The sequence below is a fragment of the Stegostoma tigrinum genome, chromosome 1 (genome assembly GCF_030684315.1).
Source record: "Stegostoma tigrinum isolate sSteTig4 chromosome 1, sSteTig4.hap1, whole genome shotgun sequence".
Classification (NCBI taxonomy): domain Eukaryota; kingdom Metazoa; phylum Chordata; class Chondrichthyes; order Orectolobiformes; family Stegostomatidae; genus Stegostoma; species Stegostoma tigrinum.
The window spans coordinates 125,031,921-125,054,017 of NC_081354.1; the positions used below are offsets into that span (position 1 = coordinate 125,031,921).

Genomic DNA, 22,097 nt, shown 5'->3' on the forward strand with positions numbered 1-22,097 from the left:
GACTAGTAGTCTAGCTACCTGTGCTCATTCGCTGGGGACCAATTCAAATTTTGATTCAGCAGCAGGAAAATTTCTATCAATTAATAAAGCTGGAATGAAGTGTTTCACTTATTGATGATGAAATTAGTGGATTGCTGTAGGAGAAATAATCTGCCATCCTTCCTGATTTGGCCTTCGTGTGACTCCAGACCCACCCTGATGTTGACTCCTAACTGCTCTCTGCAAGTTATTCAGAAGCCCCACCACTACCTGCTATGCAGCAATTATGGAGGGATATCTCCCCAGTGTTTAAAGTAAACAGGAAGGCCATCAACTCATTCTCCCATGTGCAGGTCACTCTGAAATGAGCTTTAACAATTAATTCAATTTTTAGCGAGGAACCTTTCCCAAGTGTTCACTCTGAAAACAAGGCAGGGTGAAATTTCAGTATTATTCCAGAGTTTCCAAGGCTTTTCCTCTGAGCAAGTGGTTGAAACCCACCCACATCAATTAAATATAAATGCACTTTTTACATTTACAGCCTCGAGTAATATGTTGGATGTGAATATTTGTGATATTAAAGTCAGAGCATTCTGCGTTGAATTTTAAACAGCCAGTTCTATCGTTCAGCATTATTGCTATGTTTACTCCTAACTTTGTTTTGGAAACAATGAGCAACACCACACAATTCTGTATTTTTCAGCAAAACAAGAAATTGCAACTATCATAGCATCCATCATCCCGGTTTCCCTGTCAGTCGCTGTTATGATGTTACTTGTGTACTTTATGAACATGTAAGTACTTAAAAATAGCTATTCTGTAAATAAGGATCTGAGGTCTTGTGGTGGAGAGGGGAGCATCTCTACCCCTGAGCTCCATGCTCAAATTCCACTCCAGGGATTAATGATCAAGGAATGTGCATTCGTAACAGAACCAAATCGGTTGAGTATCATCTTAGAATGTCATCATATGTACCAACAGTAAGTGGCAACAGCGGGAGAGACCCTTGGTCAGCCACATGTTGGAAGGAAAATTGAAGCTTCTACCATTGCTACCATAGCTCCAGGCTACAACACCTATGTAAACACTCAAATTGAACTCCTTTGGAGTGCCAGTTGGCTCATTGGTTATTAAGGATCGGATTTATCTCAACGTCATGTGTTTTGATCTCTGATCTGTTTGGGGCAGATTTTGGACTTGCATTTTTGGCCTTCTGGTGAAGTGCCTTTTGTTGTGTGGTTTTGTGCCAATATCTAAGCGTTTAGGTCCTAGATAGACTGGTCAAGGTGAAGGCAAAGCCATGAAACATCTTCAGGCTTGGACTTCTCTATAACTGTTCATTGTTTGCTAATATGAATAACTACCATGCATGGTGGCTCAGTAGCTAGCACTGCTCCCTCAGAGCAGCAGGGACCCGTGTTCAATTCCAACCTCAGTCGACTGTTTACGTAGATTTTGTACACTCTCCCCGTGTCTGCATAGGTTTCTTCCAACAGCCCAAAGATGCACAGGCTAGGTGGATTGGTCATGTGTGACAATGGCATTACTTTAAAAAGGTTATTTTGCCATTGGTTTCTTGAAGAACGGTTGTCAAAGCAGAAATACAAAAGAGCCTAGGGAATAATAGTTTATCAATGAAAGTGAAGTGGCCAGTTCTTCCAGTTAAGCTTTTTATTAATTTTGTTTAGCTGTGGCAGTCACAAGATGTTTTGAGCAGCAGAAGTGTTGCAAATTTCAGTAAGGAATTCCTCTGACTCTCTCTTAAATTTCTCTCTGTATGTTGTTCCCGTCTGCCAGTAAGAATCTGTGTTTGAATTTACCTTTTTGCCAAGGGGTCTGTTCGTGGCATGTTATGGCACTATATAGAAACAGTTAATCAGTTAAGTCGCCGTACCAGGTCAGTTAGGCCTTCCCATAGTTGAGTTACTCTAAATTCCACTTTTGTTCGAGTTTCAACTGTAATGTTTAAATGAATTTGTTTTGCTTAAAGCTGAGTGGTTCCACCAGTTGCATCATCCCTGGAACACCCACTTCACATCTGCCTTTAAAATAAGAAAAGTTAGGGTCTAGGCTACCTTCTTAAAATACTTTGAGAGGGTCTGGCCAGGTCCATAACATACGCTAGGCTGCCAATAGTGTCCAGGGACATGCAGGCTAGGTGGATTAGGTAGGGGAACTGCAGGGTTACAGAGATAGAGTTGGGGGGGGTGGTGGACAAGCTCTTCAGAGATCAGTCCAGACTCAATGAGCCAAATGGCCTGCTTCCACACTATAGGGATTCTATGTTTTCTTTGGCAATCTAAGATATGGCAAAACTGATCTTTCTTTTACTTTATTGAATAACTGGTCTCTACATTTATTTCTCTCTATCCACTTTCTCTCAATCTGTCCTCGTCTAATCTCTCAAGTTGGACAAAAGAGTTTGTTTCCATGCTGTATGAGTCTATGACTCTGTGATTCTTTAACTAACTCTGCCCACATTTGCTATTTATGCCCATTGGCAACCATCTCCTTGACATCATCACAAAGCTGCGCTTGTGTCCTAAACCACTTACTAGAGGGTGGCATGGTGGTTCAGAGGTTAGCACTGCTGCCTCACAGCAAGGGGATGCAGGTTCATTTCCACCCTTGGGCGACTATATGGAGTTTGCACATTCTTTACGTGGGTTTCCTCCCACAGTCTAAAGATGTGCAGACTAGGAGGATTAGCCATGCTAAATTGCCCATAGTGTTCAGAGATGTATAGATTAGGTGGGTATAGGGGTTTGGGAATGGGTCTTGGTGAGATGCTCTGAGGTTCAGTGTGAACTTGTTGGGCCAAAGGGCCTGTTTCCACACTGTAGGGATTCTGTGATGACTGAATAGTGGAGATTGCAGCATTGTGCCTTCAGACAGAGCGCAGCAAGGAAGGATTAAGACAAATGCAAAATGTTACATGGATTTCTTACTACATTGGAACAACAATAGCTAATCCAATTTAATGGCATTCTATTTCAAACAAGCACTATCAACATTAATATTTGTTTTCTATTTATTTATTACTTTTTCAAATTTTGCTCTCTAGGACTCCTGAAAAGAATTGTCAGAATGTCCCAGATGCAGCTCACAGTCATCCTTACCTAAATTCACCAAAATGTCAAACTAAGGTAAGGTTCTTACCTGCAAGGTTGTTAACTTGAAACCGTTGTCAAGATCTTATAGTCTGTGGATCATGGAGATCAGACGTATGACCCAAGATGCATTTCAGGGCTTCACAGAAATCTCAATGCACTGACTTCTGTGGAAATTGCTCAGGATCTATGATCCTGCAATGGTCAATATCCCTGATCCTCCACACCTTCTGCAAATATGTCTGATTTTGAGAGCTAAATTTACTGTCCCCACTAGAGGTGAGGAAGGACATGAGTACCCTGCACATTAGGTAAATTTGTTGGGAATTATTCCCAATGCCTTCTGCCTCTGGCCAAGTACATTCCAGGTGGAAAGGCCTGCATGCCACAATGTCACTTCAACTCTACTTAAGACCTGAATGGTCAATTAATGACCTCTTAAGGACCCATTCTGCCATTGTCTAATTCATTGAGCTCCAACTGGGACAAATAACAGGCAGTCTGCCTGAGTGGCTAACCTAGTGTGGAGCTGGGGGAACACAGCAGGCCAGGCAGCATCAGAAGAGCAAGAAAGCTGACATTTCAGATTGGGACCCTTCTTCAGAAAGTTTGGGAAGCAGCATCATCTGTAATAAATTATGCATGATTGAGAGCATTGACGTGGGTATGAGGAGGCCATTGACAATCCTTGACCCGATTCTCCCCACCATCTCCCATCCTGCGAGGCTGACCACTCCAAAAACATTTAACTTTATTCCAATCACTCCTGCATCCTGCGAGCCTTATGGATGCTGATTCCACCCGCTGCCACAGCTTCCTCCCTTCTGAGTGCTGGAGTTGCTGATTATCCTCGGCCCTCAGTCATGAGGAAGGCCTATTGATATCCTTTTGAGTGCCTGATGGGCACAAGATCTTGTGGGCCTTCATTCTGAGGGGTTGTCTTGGCACCTTTACAGGCAGCACATGAAAAACCCATCAAACAAAGAAGATTCTTCTCTGAGTTTGATTTGGAGACTTCAGACGGTTATGTTTATTTTCCTGAATTGTCATTCAGGATGTGTTGTACCGAAAATTTACCAGTACAACCCCTGGGGAACTATACAATTAACACAACCTTTATCCACCCAACACCCAATTCTTCCCATCAAAATCCCCATTACCTGACTTCCCCTCATCCCCCACTCCAGATTGTCCCACCATGCAGAATGTCCCCCCACTACCCAGAATGCCTTGAGACCGCAAGCCTCCCCAGTCCATATCTCACGCAACTCAAACTTACCTCCCACAGCCTTACCTGACCTCCCATCGCCAAGTCTGACATCCCACAATCCAACCCGACCCACCAGATCCCAACCTAATCTCTCACAACCCAACCAAACGATCCCCTGACCCAATTAACCTACTCACCCACTTAGCACCCTATCCAGCTGCCACCCTACCTACCACATCAAGTTTTCCAACTCACCTCACCCATCTTATCCAATTGCACACCTACTCACTCACCCATTCTTACACTCTTTCACTAATACACCAGAAAACTGTTTAAATATTCCAAAGATATTCTGACATTACACAGAGCAGAGAGGAGAATCTTCAGCAGAGAGCTCTTCCTGGTCAATAAGAAGTCGGAGGAGCACAGCAAGGGGGTGAAAGTATTACAGAAGGCATCAAGTGGATTGCCCAATTGTCAGCTACCTACAGGTGATGGGAGCACTAGTTCTTGAACAGATTGCAACTACCCAAGCTGTTGGTATCAGGCATCGGTCCAAAATGGCTCGATGCTTCACGTTTCAAATGGCTGTACCCGACTTACAGCTCTCTGGGACACTGTTGCCCTGAATTTTTATTCATCGGGCAATGTCTGGGAAAACTGCAGACCGACATGGCATTATACCAACAAACAGATCACTGCCACTCCAGCAATTCAAGATATTCCCTGACAGTATAAGTGTAGCATTCTTCCCCGTGGGTGTCATTTTCCCATATATTGCACATTTCTTCTCTGTAGAACACAACACATTACAAACCACCACCCACCTGTTCACCACTGCTGATATGTCTCTCGACTTCAAGGGTGAAAGTGGCTCAGAATATAGACTCTTATATAATTTTTTTAATGGAATCAAAATTTTGGTAAGCATATTACAATGATACTTGTCTCTAAAATGAACTTACAAAATTGATATAAAAAATAAAATGCTATGAATGCTAGAGATCGGAAATAAAAATAGAGAATGCTGGAGAAAGCAGCATCTGTGGACTGAGAAACAAAGTTAATGTTTCAGGTCTGATATGACTCTTCTTCAGAATTAAGTTTCTCCATCAGTTTCAATTTTGAAAATAAAATTGACAGTCAGGGAATGACCAGTTGGTCCATCAATGCAACCCCACATGCTGTGCTGGCTGGGGCATCAAAAGTGAACACCAGCACCCACCACCCCCTGTTTCCATGTAATGGCAGAAAAGAGGTAAAACAAAAAACAATGGAAAGAATAACCTGAAAAATTACTGTCCAAGTGGCTCAAAGCCAGACAGGGAGATTATGACTAACTTCTACCTGTTTACTATATTCTAATGCATTTAAACATTCGGAAGGATTCAAAATACTAAAGAGTGAACATGAAGGCGTTAAATTCCTCTGTGCAATAGGATTCCATTAATGTGTCTCATTTGAAAAGCTTTCATTTTGATCTCTTTAACCCACAGAATAATTTTGATGCAAAAGCGCTGGAAAAGGCCTCTGAGACCATCAGAACTGTAGGACAGCAACTGCAAAGTGAGGAGAGTGAGCCATATCCGGTCTGTTCAAGGAACGCTGAAGATTCAACTTTGATGGGGAACCACACGGGCCAGCTACCACCATCTCAGAACTTACAGTCAAACTTGACTTGTCTGCTACTGAACTCAGAGGAGGTATTTTAGGTGTAGGTAAAAAGGAGTTGGAATTCCAAGTTTGTATATTTGTGCAGAGAACAATATTGAAAAAAAATTTTGAAACATAGAGTACAGCCTTCATGGCTTGTTGGCAACAAAAATGAACTAAAAATATCTCACAGTAGAAATATGATCATCATCCAGTTGAAAGAATCCTAAATTTCCCAGGAAGACAGTGAATCACGGTGGGCAGACCGCAGTTAATCCTTCATTATGCTGAATCATTTTCTTCACCAAATAAAATCTTCAAATGCCTGAAACCTTCAGTTCAGCTTCTAGAAGAAGTGGAAATGATGCCAATCAAACTTATTTTGATGCACGTGCTCAACGACTGAATGACTTGTGCTTGGAGACAGTCCAGCACCGTGTTTCAAATGAACTACTTAAATGTTATAGAACATGACAGCACAGTACAGGCCCTTCGGCCCTCGATGTTGTGCCGATCTGTCATACCGATCTCAAGTCCATCTAACCTACACTAGCCCATGTACGTCCATATGCTTGTCCAATGACAACTTAAATGTACCTAAAGTTGGCGAATCTACTACCGTTGCAGGCAAAGCATTCCATTCCCTTACTACTCTCTGAGTAAAGAAACTACCTCTGACATCTGTCCTATATCTTCCACCCCTCAATTTAAAGCCATGCCCCCTTGTGCTCGCCGTCACCATCCTAGAAAAAAGGCTCTCCCTATCCACCCTATCTAACCCTCTGATTATTTTATATGTTTCAATTAAGTCACCTCTCAACCGTCTTCTCTCTAATGAAAACAGCCTCAAGTCCCTCAGCCTTTCCTCATAAGACCTTCCCTCCATACCAGGCAACATCCTAGTAAATCACCTCTGCACCCTTTCCAAAGCTTCCACATCCTTCTTACAATGCGGTGACCAGAACTGTACACAATACTCCAAGTGCGGCCGCACCAGAGTTTTGTACAGCTTCACCATAACCTCTTGGTTCCAGAACTCGATCCCTCTATTAATAAAAGCTAAAACACTGTATGCCTTCTTAACAGCCCTGTCAACCTGGGTGGCAACTTTCAAGGATCTGTGTACATGGGCACCGAGATCTCTCTGCTCATCTACACTGCTAAGAATCTTACCATTAGCCCTGTACTTTGCCTTCTGGTTACTCCTACCAAAGTGCATCACCTCACACTTGTCTGCATTAAACTCCATTTGCCACATCTCAGCCCAGCTCTGCAGCTTATCTATGTCTCTCTGCAACCTACAGCATCCTTCGTCACTATCCACAACTCCAACGACCTTAGTGTCATCTGCAAATTTACTAACCCATCCTTCTACACCCTCATCCAGGTCATTTATAAAAATGACAAACAGCAGTGGACCCAACCCCTACCCTTGCGGTACACCACTAGTAACTGCTCTCCAGGATGAACATTTCCCATCAACTACCACCCTCGGTCTTCTTTCAGCAAGCCAATTTCCGACCCAAACTGCTCTATCTCCCACAATTCCATTCCTCCGCATTTTGTACAATAGCCTATTGTGGGGAACCTTATCGAACACCTTGCTGAAATCCATATACACCACATCAACCGGTTTACTCTCATCTATGTGTTTGGTCACCATCTCAAAGAACTCAATAAGGTTTGTGAGGCATGACCTTCACTTCACAAAACCGTGCTGACTATCCCTAATCAATTTATTCTTTTCTAGATGATTATAAATCCTATGCCTTATAACCTTTTCCAACACTTTACCAACAACTGAGGTAAGGCTCACTGGTCGATAATTACCAGGGTTGTCTCTACTCCCCTTCTTCAACAGGGGAACCGCATTTGCTGTCCTCCAGTCATCTGGCACTATTCCTGTAGACAATGACGAGTTAAAGATCAATGCCAAAGGCTCGGCAATTTCCTCCCTGGCTTCCCAGAGGACCCTAGGATAAATTCCATCCGGCCCAGGGGACTTATCTATCTTCACCTTCTGAAGGATTTCTAATACCTCTTCCTTGTGAACCTCAATCCCACCTAGTCTAGTAGCCTGTATCTCAGTATTGTCCTCGACAACATTGTTGATTTCTTGAGTGAATACTGTTGAAAAATATTCATTTAGCGCTTCCCCTATCTCATCTGACTCCACACACAACTTACCACTACTATCCTTGATTGGGCCTAATCTTACTCTCGTCATTCTTTTATTCCTTAAATACCTATAGAAAGCCTTAGGGTTTACCCTGATCCTATCCGCCAACAACTTCTCATTTCTCCTCCTGGCTCTTCTGAGCTCTCTCTTTAGGTCTTTCCTAGCTACCTCGTAGCCCTCAAGTGCCCTAACTGAGCCTTCACATCTCATCCTAACATAAGCCTTCTTCTTCCTCTTGACCAGAGATTCCACCTCCTTCGTAAACCACAGCTCCCGCACTCTACAGCTTCCTCCCTGCCTGACAGGTACATATTTATCTAGGACACACAGGAGCTTTTCCTTGAATAAGCTCCACATTTCTAATGTGCCCATCCCCTGCAGTTTCCTTCCCCATTCTATGCTCCCTAAATCTTGCCTAATCTCATCGTAATTGCCTTTCCCCCAGCTATAACTTTTGCCCAGTGGTATACACCTATCCCTTTCTATCACTAAAGTAAACATAACAGAATTGTGATCGCTATCACCAAAGTGCTTCCAAATCTAACACCTGGCTGGGCTCATTACCCAGTACCAAATCTAATGTGGCTTTGCCCCTTGGTGACATATCTACATACTGTGTCAGGAAGCCCTCCTGCACACTCTGGACAAAATCTGACCCATCTATAGTACTCGAACTATAGTGTTCCCAGTCAATATTTGGAAAGTTGAAGTCCCCCATGACAACTACCCTGTCTCTCTCACTCCTATCGAGAATCGTCTTTGCTATCCTTTCCTCTACATCTCTGGAACTATTCAGAGGCCTATAGAAAACTCCCAACAGGGTGACCTCTCCTTTCCTGTTTCTAACCTCAGCCCATACTACCTCAGTTGACGAGTCCCCAAACATCCTTATTGCAACTGTAATACCATCCTTGACTAACAATGCCACACCTCCGCCCCTTTTACCATCTTCTCTGTTCTTACTGAAACATCTAAATCCCGGAACCTGCAACAACCATTCCTGTCCCTGCTCTATCCATGTCTCCGAAATGGCCACAACATCGAAGTCCCACGTACTAACCCATGCTGCATGTTCACCCACCTTATTCCGGACGCTCCTGGCATTGAAGTAGACACACTTCAATCCAACTTCTTGCTTGCCGGTGCCATCTTGCTTCCCTGAAACTTTATTTCGGACCACCCTACTCTCAACCTTTTCTATAGTCGAACTACAATTTTGGTGCCCATCCCCCTGCTGAATTAGTTTAAACCCACCCGAATAGCCTTAGCAAATTTCCCTCCCCAGGATATCAGTACCCGTCTGGTTCAGGTGAAGACCATCTTGCTTGTAGAGGTCCCACCTACCCCAGAAAGAGCCCCAATTATCCAAGAATCCAAAACCCTCCCTCCTGCACCATCCCTGTAGCCACATGTTCAACTCTTCTCTCTCCCTATTCCTCGTGTCACTAGCACGTGGCACGGGCAACAAACCAGAGACAACAACTCTGTTCGTCCTAGCTCTCAGCTTCCATCCTAGCTCCCTGAATTTCTGCCTTAAATCCCCGTCTCTCTTCCTACCTATGTTGTTGGTGCCTATGTGGACCACGACTTGGGGCTGCTCCCCCTCCTCCTTAAGAATCCCAAAAACACGATCAGAGACATCATGCACCCTGGCACCTCATGTGTACATGTTCTTTCCATCTATAAAGAATAGTGCCCTGTATATTAACACATTTAACTTCCAGTCCATGGAAGTACACTGATGGAGGGTTTTATGAAAGGTTGTGGCTTCAGACCTGAGTGGAACGTGACAAGACAAATTTATTCAAGCTGATACCACATGCATGCGAGAAAGGTCTTCCAAGTCAAGCTCAAAGACACTCCATCGTTTATAGCTCAAAAAAACATATTTATACATTTTCACATCATAATTGTTACATATAACATTGGTGTAAAATAAATTATGTGACGATCATCTGGCCTTCATTCTCTTTTTTAGCTTTTGCAAACTTCAGTTGTTGTTTTGCATCGTGTGACTCCAGGGCCTCATATTCTGTCTGGTTTTTGCTGTAATCTAGGGTTTTATCAGAGTATCTGATTAGGTGTTATTTTGAAGGCCTATCTTGTCCTTACCATCTCCTCTCTATGCCCTAAGCTCCTATTTATATTGCTGTATAGTTATTTTGAGCAGTATAGGTGATCTCTGACCCCTAAGTGACTGGTGACTGTCCTCTTTTATGGTCATGTGGTCAAATTGCCTAATTTACACTAGCTGGTTCCCGATATGGATGTGTTTTGCTCTGAGTCCTACTCCCTACTGCTTGTCTAAGCTTTTTTCCTTCAACTGTGTTCCATGTTTCATACTATTCTGCTCCTTTCCAGGGTTTTTCCATTTTTTACACTCTCCTATCTTCCTTACCTTTTTTTCCTGCAGTATATGGCAAGCCAGAATGACAATCCTAAATTGGGTGTTAATGGAATATTCCATACACTCAGGATTATCCAGCAAATATCCAGTTGCAGGCTCCATCTAATGTTGGACACAGTTGCTGCTTTTACAAGTGAAGACCAGTTGGATATGGTCAGTATCTTGCTTGTTGTGAAGAAATTATGCTATTTTATATGACTCTTTGGGACATACTGCCTGTCATACCTGACATCATACCAGCACTGAAATTCATAAGCCACATTATTCTTTTTGGTTTGACAGCAAGATCATATTAGTAGCGAACAAAGATCAGAGATAATGGGAACTGCAGATGCTGGAGAATCCGAGATAACAGTGTGGAGCTGGATGAACACAGCAGGCCCAGCAGCATCTCAGGAGCACAAAAGCTGACGTTTCGGGCCAAAACCCTTCATCAGAAAAGGGGGAGGGGGAGAGGGTTCTGAAATAAATAGGGAGAGAGGGGGAGGCGGACCGAAGATGGATAGAGGAGAAGATAGATGGAGAGGAGAGTATTGGTGCGGAGGTAGGGAGGGGATAGGTCAGTCCGAGGAGGACGAGCAGGTCAAGGGGGCAGGATGAGGTTAGTAGGTAGGAAATGGAGGTGCGGCTTGAAGTAGGAGGAGGGAATAGGTGAGAGAAAGAACAGGTTAGGGAGATGGGGTTGAACTGGGCTGGTTTTGGGATGCAGTGGGGGGAGGGGAGATTTTGAAGCTGGTAAAATACACATTGATACCATTGGGCTGCAAGGTTCCCAAGCAGAATATGAATTGCTGTTCCTGCAACCTATGGGTGGCATCACTGTGGCACTGCAGGAGCCCCAGGTTGGACATGTCGTCTAAAGAATGGGAGGGGGAGTTAAAATGGTTCACGACTGGGAGGTGGAGTTGTTTATTGCGAGCCGAGCGTAGGTGTTCTGCAAAGCGGTCTCCAAGCCTCCGCTTGGTGTCCCCAATGTAGAGGAAGCCACAACAGGTACAGTGGATGCCGTATACCACATTGGCAGATGTGCAGGTGAACATCTGCTTGATGTGGAAAGTCATTTTGGGGCCTGGGATGGGGGTGAGGGTGGAGGTGTGGGGGCAGGTTTAGCACTTCCTGCGGTTGCAGGGGAAGGTGCCGGGGGTGGTGGGGTTGGAGGGGAGTGTGGAGCGGACAAGGGAGTCCCGGAGAGAGTGGTCTCACCGTTAGGCAGATAAGGGTGGGGATGGAAAAATGTCTTTGGGGTCAGACTGTAGATGGCGGAAGTGTCGGAGGATGCTGTGTTGTATCCGCCCACAGCCTCCACAGCCATCAACCCCAGAGGAGACAGCCACACTAAGCCCTGCCGAATTTTCACCATCCCCCCAGACCTCCCCCTGACAGAAGACGAACGGTCAGTCCTCAGCAAGGGGCTCACCTTTGTCCTCCTCCACCCACACATCAACAAATTTCGGTCACATCTGGACATTGAGCAGTTTTTCCGCCGCCTCCGCCTCCACACTTACTTCTCTAACCGTGAGCCTAACCCTCCCTCTACTGACCCCTTCACCCGCCTCCAACACAAGTCCTCCTCCTGGATACCACCCCCAGGCCTCCTACCCTCCCTCGACCTCTTCATCTCCAACTGCCGTCGAGATATCAATCGCCTCAACCTCTCCACCCCTCACCCGCTCCATCCTCTCCACTGAAGAACATGTATCCCTCCGCTCTAATCCCAACCTCATCATCAAACCCGCAGACAAGGGTGGCGCAGTGGTAGTATGGCGCACTGACCTTTACATTGCTGAGGCCAGACGCCAACTCTCTGACACCTCCTCCTACCGCCCCCTTGATCGTGACCCCACCCCCAAGCACCAAACCATCATCTCCCAAACCATTCACAACCTGATCACCTCAGGGGACCTCCCACCCACAGCCTCCAACCTCATTGTTCCCCAACCCCACACCTCCCACTTCTATCTGCTTCCCAAAATCCACAAACCTGCCTGCCCTGGTCGACCCATTGTCTCCGCCTGCTCCTGCCCCACCGAACTCATCTCCACCTATCTGGACTCCATTTTCTCCCCCTTGGTCCAGGAAGTCCCTACCTACGTCTGCGACATCACTCGCGCCCTCCACCTCCTCTAGAACTTCCAATTCCCCTGTCCCCAACACCTCATTTTCACCATGGACATCCAGTCCCTATACACCTGTATTCCGCGTGCAGATGGCCTAAAGACCCTTTGCTTCTTCCAGTCCCGCAGACCCGACCAGTCCCCCTCCACCGACACACTCATCTGCCTAGCTGAACTCATCCTCCCCCTCAACAACTTCTCTTTCGACTCCTCCCATTTCTTACAGACAAAAGGGGTGGCCATGGGTACCCGCATGGGCCCAAGCTATGCCTCCATCTTCCTCACCTACGCCGGCCCTAAACCCCACCTCTTCCTCTGTTACATTGATGACTGTATCGGTGCCGCCTCTTGCTTCCAAGAGGAGCTCGAACGGTTCATTGACTTCACCAACACCTTCCACCCCAACCTTACGTTCACCTGGGCCATCTCCAACACATCCCTCACCTTCCTGGACCTCTCTGTCTCCATCTCAGGCAACCACCTAGAAACCAATGTCCATTTCAAGCCCACCGACTCCCACAGCTACCTAGAATACGCCTCCTCCCACCCACGTTCCCACAAAAATGCCATCCCCTATTTCCAATTCCTTCGCCTCTGCTGCATCTGCTCCCAGGATGAGGCATTCCACTCCCGTACATCCCAGATGTCCTCGTTCTTCAAGGACCGCACCTTGCCCCCCGCGGTGGTCGAGAAAACCCTCGACCATGTCTCCTGCATTTCCCGCACCTCATCCCTCACACCCCGGCCCTAGAATATCTGCCAAAAGAGAATCCACCTCGTCCTCACATACCACCCTACTAACCTCCGGATACGACGCATCATCCTCCGACACTTCCGCCATGTACAATCCGACCCCACCACCCAACACCTACACATTTTTCCATCCCCACCTTTGTCTGCCTTCCGGAGAGACCACTCTCACCATGACTCCCTTGTCTGCTCCACACTCGCCTCCAACCCAACCACACCTGGCACTTTCCCCTGCAACCACAGGAAGTGCTACACTTGCCCCCACACCTCCTCCCTCACCCCCATCCCAGGCCCCAAAAAGGCATTCCACAGCAAGCAGATGTTCACCTGCACATCTGCCAATGTGGAATACTGCATCCACTGTACCCGTTGTGGCTCCCTCTACATTGGGGAAACTAAGCGGAGGCTTGGGGACCGCTTTGCAAAACACCTATGCTTGGTTTGCAATAAACAACTGCACCTCCCAGTCGCGAACCATTTTAACTCCCCCTCCCATTCTTTAGACGACATGCCCATCATGGGTCTCCTACAGTGCCACAATGATGCCACCCGAAGGTTGCAAGAACAGCAACTCATATTCCGCTTGGGAACCCTGCAGCCCAATGGTATCAATGCGGATTTCACCAGCTTCAAAATCTCCCCTCCTCCCACTGCATCCCAAAACCAGCCCAGCTCGTCCCCACCTCCCTAATCTGTTCTTCCTCTCACCTATCCCCTCCTCCCACTTCAAGCCGCACCTCCATTTCCTACCTACTAACCTCATCCCGCCTCCTTGACCTGTCCGTCCTCCCCGGACTGACCTATCCCCTCCCCACCTCCTTCCCCATACTGTCCTCTCCATCTATCTTCTCCTATATCCATCTTTGGTCTGCCTCCCCCTCTCTCCCTATTTATTCCAGTTCCCTCTCCCCATCCCCCTCTCTGATGAAGGGCCTAGGCCCAAAATGTCAGCTTTTGTGCTCCTGAGATGCTGCCTGACCTGCTGTGTTCATCCAGCTGCACACTTGGTTATCTCGTAGCGAATAACACTTGTTTGGCTGCTGCACAGTAACAGTGTGAAACAACTAATTTCATCTTTTGCTCAAAACTTTGAGACACTGTACCCTTCCAGGGTGCTCTGAGGTAGACTGGGCATCTTCCAGAACCAAGAATAACTACCTTAGGTTTGTTCATGAATTTGCACAAAAGCCAGAAATAGTCTCATTAAGGTAGCCACTGTCCTGCATTAACAAGATCACCAATGAGGCCAATATTATTGTGCATGGATTGTAGAAAATCCCACAGGTATGCTGACCAGTGAAGGTAGGTTTGTAGGTGACGAACCACCTGGTTGATTCCTCACTAGGATAATGAGGAAAGGGAGTTCATTTGACTGCTCCATGTTTAATGTTACTTTGATTGCAGGACGGGGCCCATTAAAACATGCATAGAAATTCTTGAATGCACAGCCGCAAATTCACATTCAGCATCCATAGCATCTATGCATTGGAAGTATACAAGTGGCAGGAGAGCTGTTGTCATTTTATCAGAGACACATTTCTCATGGAATGCAATAAAGATGGACGTGAGCACTGGATCTAGCAGTGATCCCATGACAACACTATTTATTTGGGCACACTTGATGTCATTGAAACTGAACTCACTGCGCAAGTTGCAAAGTTCATAAGTTCCATATTAAGCAGAGCTTCACCTGCACATCTGCCAATGTGGCATACTGCATCCATTATACCCGGTGTGGCTACCTCTACATTGGGGAAACCAAGCGGAGGCTTGGGGATCGCTTTGCAGAACACCTCCGCTCGGTTCGCAATAAACAACTGCACCTCCCAGTCGCAAACCATTTCCACTCCCCCTCCCATTCTTTAGATGACATGTCCATCGTGGGCCTCCTGCAGTGCCACAATGATGCCACCCAAAGGTTGCAGGAACAGCAACTCATATTCCGGTTGGGAACCCTGCAGCCCAATGGTATCAATGTGGACTTCACCAGCTTCAAAATCTCCCCGTCCCCCACCGCATCCCAAAACCAGCCCAGTTCGTCCCCTACCCCCACTGCACCATACAACCAGCCCAGCTCTTCCCCTCCAACCACTGCATCCCAAAACCAGTCCAAACTGTCTCTGCCTCCCTAACCTGTTCTTCCTCTCACCCATCCCTTCCTCCCTCCTCTAGCCGCACCTCCATCTCCGACCTACTAACCTCATCCCACCTCCTTGACCTGTCCGTCTTCCCTGGACTGACCTATCCCCTCCCTACCTCCCCACCTATACTCTCCTCTCTATCTATCTTCTTTTCTCTCCATCTTCAGTCCACCTCCCTCTCTCTCCCTATTTATTCCAGAACCCTCACCCCATCCCCCTCTCTGCTGAAGGGTCTAGGCCCGAAACGTCAGCTTTTGTGCTCCTGAGATGCTGCTGGGCCTGCTGTGTTCATCCAGCCTCACATTTTATTATCTCAGTTCATAAGTGAGTACTGATTTACATAATGGTGACGTGTCCAAATTCTTCTCTTTTATCAGGCAGTACTCAAGTTCTGTACTGCAACTATAAATTTTAATTATTTCCTAGCAGCTGGAAAGGATCTTTATGACAATGTTTGCACAATAACCTGAGGGGCGGTTATATTACCATTAAAGTATTTCACAGTAGAAGTGGCTGGAGGGGAGAAGATAACATTTATTCAGTCTGTCCAGCCTGAAAATTTAATTGTGATTTATTAATTCAGTCGTAAATTAATTTCAGATCATTTTCCCAAATAAACAACCGCAAAGTTAACCAATGCCGGGAAAGTGAATGTAATTAAATTCTGCTCCAAAACGCAGATTGATTGACTTCATCCATAACCCTGGGTATAGAGTTGGTGAAGCAAAGCATCTAATGCTACATGATTTAGGCTTCACTCTGCACTCATAAGGTCAAAAAATCTCATTCATAAACTTATAGGAACTGGGTGTTGACATCAGCGCAGCAGTGAAACAGGGCCTTTGGGACCTGAGTAGGCAGATCCAGCAACAGGACATGTCCTTAATCACTGAGACTGAAGGGTTAAGAAATAAACTCAGAAAAAACTAGGAAGTTCAGTACAAGGTAAGAAAGTGTGGAGCTGGATGAACACAGCAGGCCAAGCAGCATCTTAGGAGCACAAAAGCTGACGTTTCAGGCCTAGACCATTCTAGGCCCAAAATGTCAGCTTTTGTGCTCCTGAGATGCTGCTTGGCCTGCTGTGTTCATCCAGCTCCATACTTTGTTATCTCAGATTCTCCAGCATCTGCAGTTCCCATTCTCTCTGATAGAAAGTTAAGTACAAGGGGGTGCATTCAGTGTTAAATGGTGGATAGAAAGAATAACAGAGAGCAAGGGAAAGGGAGAAAATAAGACAGAGAAATGGGCATAAGAAATTATGTTTACTTGCGCTAAATAGCTGCAACAGGTTTAGTTTATATTCACCATATTAAAGCTTTTCACATTATATTCAGCAAAACAGGAATCAAGCTTTTAAATCAGAAAACTACTGTAAGAACAAGAAAACCCTATTAGCAGCTCAGGGGTAAATCTAGATCGAGTACCCACAAAAAGAGGCCAATTATCAGACACCTAAAACAAATTCAATCTTCCAGAGGAAAGAAAACAAATTGTTTCCACCCAAAAAGACTAGACTAGGACACAGAGGCAGGTCTTCAAACAATGATTTCACAATCTCCTAATGACAATAAAGTTAACAACAAGCAAGTTAAGAAAGTTCTTCAGAAACAGGCCTAAAACTTTAAAATTTGGGAACAAAATTGTTTATTGGAATTTGTGATTTCAGAGTCCTAACTGTGAAGTTAGTTAAATCTTTATTATTTTAATGGTGTGAGTGAGTGATACAAGTGTTATCTGACTACTAAGAAACTTTATCAATTTCAGTCACTAAAAAACAACACAGATAAGAAAATGAGCCTAAATCTGGTCATTCTATGTCAAATTCAGCACAAGACTAACTCAGACACAGCAAGAAATATTGGTATGAACAAGGTCATTGAAGCCATATTTGAATCGAATTTTATTGATTGGGACCATTTGGGAAAGCGTTTACTCACAGATCTTTTAGAAATCCTTCAGCTGTCCCAGAAAAGGAAGATCTTCAATCATCTCTCTGAAAGTGTCAAATTGGTAAAGGACAATAGAACTTAACATTGAAACCAACATTTAAAACAGCAGAAATATAACAGTGTGCAGTTTATTGCTACAGTAAGATTCTTTATAACAAAATGATTCAATAACAATTATAATCAACCAAGAATGCAACAAGGCAACAAACTGGGATAGTCTTAACTTCGATGATGGGCAAACAACAGGAAACAATTCTGATTTCCAGAATTAATCTGTATTTGGAAAGGCAGGAGTTAATCTAGAACAGTCAGTGTGGTTTTGTTCAGGGGAGGTCATGTCTGACCAACATGACTGATTCTTTTAAAGAAGTGACCACGTGTGTAAATGAGTACCAGAGATAATGGGAACTGCAGATGCTGTGTAAATGAGTACAATGCTTTTCATGTGGTCTACTTGGACATTAGCAAGGTTTTTGATAAAGTCCCACTTAGGAGAATGATAACAAAGGCAAAAGCCCAGAAGTTCCAATGAAATTTGGCAAATTATCTTCACAATTGTCTGAGTACCAGGAAGGTTGAGAGTTTTTTCCGACTGCAAGTCTCTGTCCAGTGGGGTCCCACAGGGGTCAGTGTTGCTATTTGTGGCATACATAAATAACTTAGGCTTGATTGTAGGAGGGTTGATCAGTAAGTTTGCAGATGATACAAAAATTGCTGGGTGGTATAAAGTGAAGAGGATAGCCTTAGATTACAAGAGGATATAGATGGGCAGGTCAGATGGGCTATTTGGTGGCAAATGATCAATCCATAAGTGTGAGGTGATACAGTTGGGCAGGACAAACAAGGCAAGGGAATATAGGGTCGTCAGTAGGACCCTGGGAAGCATTGAAGATTAAAGGGACTTTAGTGTGCTTGTACACTGGTCCCTTATGTGAACAGGGCAGGTGGACAAAGTAGTTAAGTAGGCTTATGGTATGCTTGCCTTTGTTAGTCAAGGCATAGAGTTTAAGAGCAGGGAGGTTATGCTGGAACTGTATCGAAATTTGGTTATGCCACAGCCAAAGTATTGTGCATAGTTCTGGAATCCATATTACAGGGAGAAATGTAATAGCATTGGAAAAGGTACAGAGGGGATTTACCAGGTTGTTGCCTGGGCTGGAGAGTCATAGAGTCATAGAAACAGACCCTTCAGTCAAACGCACCCATGTCAACCAGATATCCTAAATTAATCAAGTCCCATTTTCCAGCATTTGGCCCATATCCTTCTAAACCCTTCCTGTTCATGTACCCATCCAGATGCTTCTTAAATGTTGTAATTGTATCAGCCTCAATCACTTCCTCTGGCAGCTCGTTCCATACACGCGCAACCCTCTGCATGAAAATGTCACCCCTCAGACCCCTGTTAAATCTTTCCTCTCTCACCCTTAACCTCTGCCTCTAGTTTTGGACTCTTCTACACTTGGAAAAGAAAGTTTTAGCTATGAAAAGAGATTGGATAGATTGGTGTTGTTTTCCTTGGAGATTGAGATGTGTAAAATTATGAGGAGCATAGATAGGGTAGACAAGAAGAAACATCTCCCCTAGATGGAGGGATCAATAGCCAGGAGACATTGATTTAAGGAAAACAACAAAGAGTTAAAGGACGGGAAAAACTTTTTCACTCAAAGGTGGTGAATATCTGAAATTCATTGCTTGCAAGTAAGGTAGAGTCAGAAACTCTCCTAACATTTCAAAAGTATTTAGATTTTCACTTATGATACCAAGGCATGGAAGGCTATGGGCCAAACGCTGGAAAATGGGCTCAGATTTGTTAGGTCGTTGTGACAGAATGGGCCAAAGGCTTTTTCCTGTGCTGTAGATCTTTGTGATTAGGAGTGCAGAGAGATGAAAATCCTAACAGTGATCATCCAATTAAAAAAAATTCAAAAACTTCAATAATCTTATTTACCAATAACCAGGCAAGGAAATAAAAATTTACCTGTCAATTTTCACACTCATTAAACAAGTTGTAGGATCTGTTTGACAAATCACCAAAATGGTAAATGTGAAAAGCGTAATTCCTAAGATTTCAAACAGGTTTAGAATTGGACACCATTGAAATGTAGAACAGTTTAACACACTTATCTGCTATATGAGAAGAACATCAGATGTGCTACACAGACAACAGATCAAAGACAGACAAAATACATTTGACAATCTCATGATTAGCAGTGACCAATTTTCATTTAAGAAAAATAGGACATTAGAAGTTATCATCTCCCAGGACAGTCTGGAGATGGCCTGTATGCATTATCTCAACCATGTAATTATTGAAACTTGCAACAATAGAAAATTTGTGACAGAACAGTTGTTTGTTTCTGAAATAAATCAGTTACTGAATGATTTCAATCAAAAGAGGGTCTGACTCTAGAATGAGCTGTCTAAACATTAGTGTTGAACATGTTTAGAGTAAATTGGCTTCTCATTTGGAAAATGTACTGTATGTGTCGACATTAGGGGATGATGATCTAATAATATTATCATTAGACCATTAATCCAGACATCCCAGATGTCCAAGTTCTTTAAGGACCGCAACTTCCCCCCCACGGTGATTGAGAACGCCCTTGACCGCGTCTCCCGCATTTCCCGCGACACATCCCTCACACCCCGCCCCCGCCACAACCGCCCCAAGAGGATCCCCCTCGTTCTCACACACCACCCTACCAACCTCCGGATACAACGCATTATCCTCCGACACTTCCGCCATTTACAATCCGACCCCACCACCCAAGACATTTTTCCATCCCCACCCCTGTCTGCTTTCCGGAGAGACCACTCTCTCCGTGACTCCCTTGTTCGCTCCACACTGCCCTCCTACCCCACCACACCCGGCACCTTCCCCTGCAACCGCAGGAAATGCTACACTTGTCCCCACACCTCCTCCCTCACCCCCATCCCAGGCCCCAAGATGACATTCCACATTAAGCAGAGGTTCACCTGCACATCTGCCAATGTGGTATACTGCATCCACTGTACCCGGTGCGGCTTTCTCTACATTGGGGAAACCAAGCGGAGGCTTGGGGACCGCTTTGCAGAACACCTCCGCTCAGTTCGCAACAAACAATTGCACCTCCCAGTCGCAAACCATTTCCACTCCCCCTCCCATTCTCTTGATGACATGTCCATCATGGGCCTCCTGCACTGCCACAATGATGCCACCCGAAGGTTGCAGGAACAGCAACTCATATTCCGCCTGGGAACCCTGCAGCCATATGGTATCAATGTGGACTTCACCAGTTTCAAAATCTCCCCTTCCCCCACTGCATCCCTAAACCAGCCCAGTTCATCCCCTCCCCCCACTGCACCACACAACCAGCCCAGCTCTTCCCCCCCACCCACTGCATCCCAAAACCAGTCCAACCTGTCTCTGCCTCCCTAACCGGTTCTTCCTCTCACCCATCCCTTCCTCCCACCCCAAGCCGCACCCCCAGCTACCTACTAACCTCATCCCACCTCCTTGACCTGTCCGTCTTCCCTGGACTGACCTATCCCCTCCCTACCTCCCCACCCACACCTTCTCCACCTATCTTCTTTACTCTCCATCTTCGGTCCGCCTCCCCCTCTCTCCCTATTTATTCCAGTTCCCTCCCCCCATCCCCCTCTCTGATGAAGGGTCTAGGCCCGAAACGTCAGCTTTTGTGCTCCTGAGATGCTGCTTGGCCTGCTGTGTTCATCCAGCCTCACATTTTATTATCTTGGAATCTCCAGCATCTGCAGTTCCCATTATCTCTGATACTATTACCCAGGTAGTAGGACCTGGGTTTGGATCCACCACGGCAGATGGTGTAATTTAAATGCAATTTTAAAAAAAGACTGGAATTAAGAGTCTAACGATGACCATGAAACCACTGTCAGTTGTCATAAAAGTCTATTTGGTTCACTAATGTCTTTCAGGGAAGCATAGATGACCAGTGTGTCGTGAAACCAAATTCTTGCATGTAGATGGAAAACCACACAACAGCAAAGTTTTACATATACATAACAGTAACTACTATTAGCATCATAATTACTTTAATTGGTTCAGATGTGACTCCAGATGAACAGTAATAAGTTTGAGTCTTAACTGCCCCCTTGGCAATTAAGAATGGGAAGTAAAAGTGTAAAGAACAAACCAAGTATCAAAAAAATCACTTTCACGCCAACATGTACAGTCATGCCTTAAAACAGAGCCTTGTAGAATAGGTCAATGTTGCAAAGGAAGAAATTTATTTGTTTGGAATGAAAAACAATTGTCTTTTCTTTGAAAATTAACACCATTACCTGATCTAGATACTAACGATGAAGAAATGACCACCTTCTTATACATTCTTGCAGTCACATCAATGCACACCACTGTCGATCTAATGGAAGCCAGCACAGATAAGGAAAGCTTCATGGCTTCTTTACTTTGTCATAGACTTTCCTGACCCACCCACCGACAAGGATGAATCAACTTAAGAACTTTGCGGGGACTGGAAGAACATAGAACATACATAGAACATAGAACATTACAGCACAGTACAGGCCCTTTGGCCCTCGATGTTGTGCCGACCTGTCATACCGATCTCAAGCCCATCTGACCTACAC

General features: G+C 45.1%; 1 protein-coding gene across 1 annotated transcript in view; it reads left to right on the forward strand.

The window, feature by feature from the left end:
* Positions 1-6,668, forward strand: part of LOC125458825 (interleukin-6 receptor subunit beta-like) — a 57,687-nt gene extending 51,019 nt beyond the window's left edge. The window contains exons 12-14 of the mRNA XM_059651475.1: positions 683-773; positions 3,044-3,125; positions 5,796-6,668. Of these exons, the coding sequence (XP_059507458.1) occupies positions 683-773; positions 3,044-3,125; positions 5,796-6,011 (389 nt within the window). The 3' untranslated portion in view covers positions 6,012-6,668. The remainder of the gene's footprint in view (positions 1-682; positions 774-3,043; positions 3,126-5,795) is intronic.
* The last annotated feature ends 15,429 nt before the right edge of the window (positions 6,669-22,097 follow it).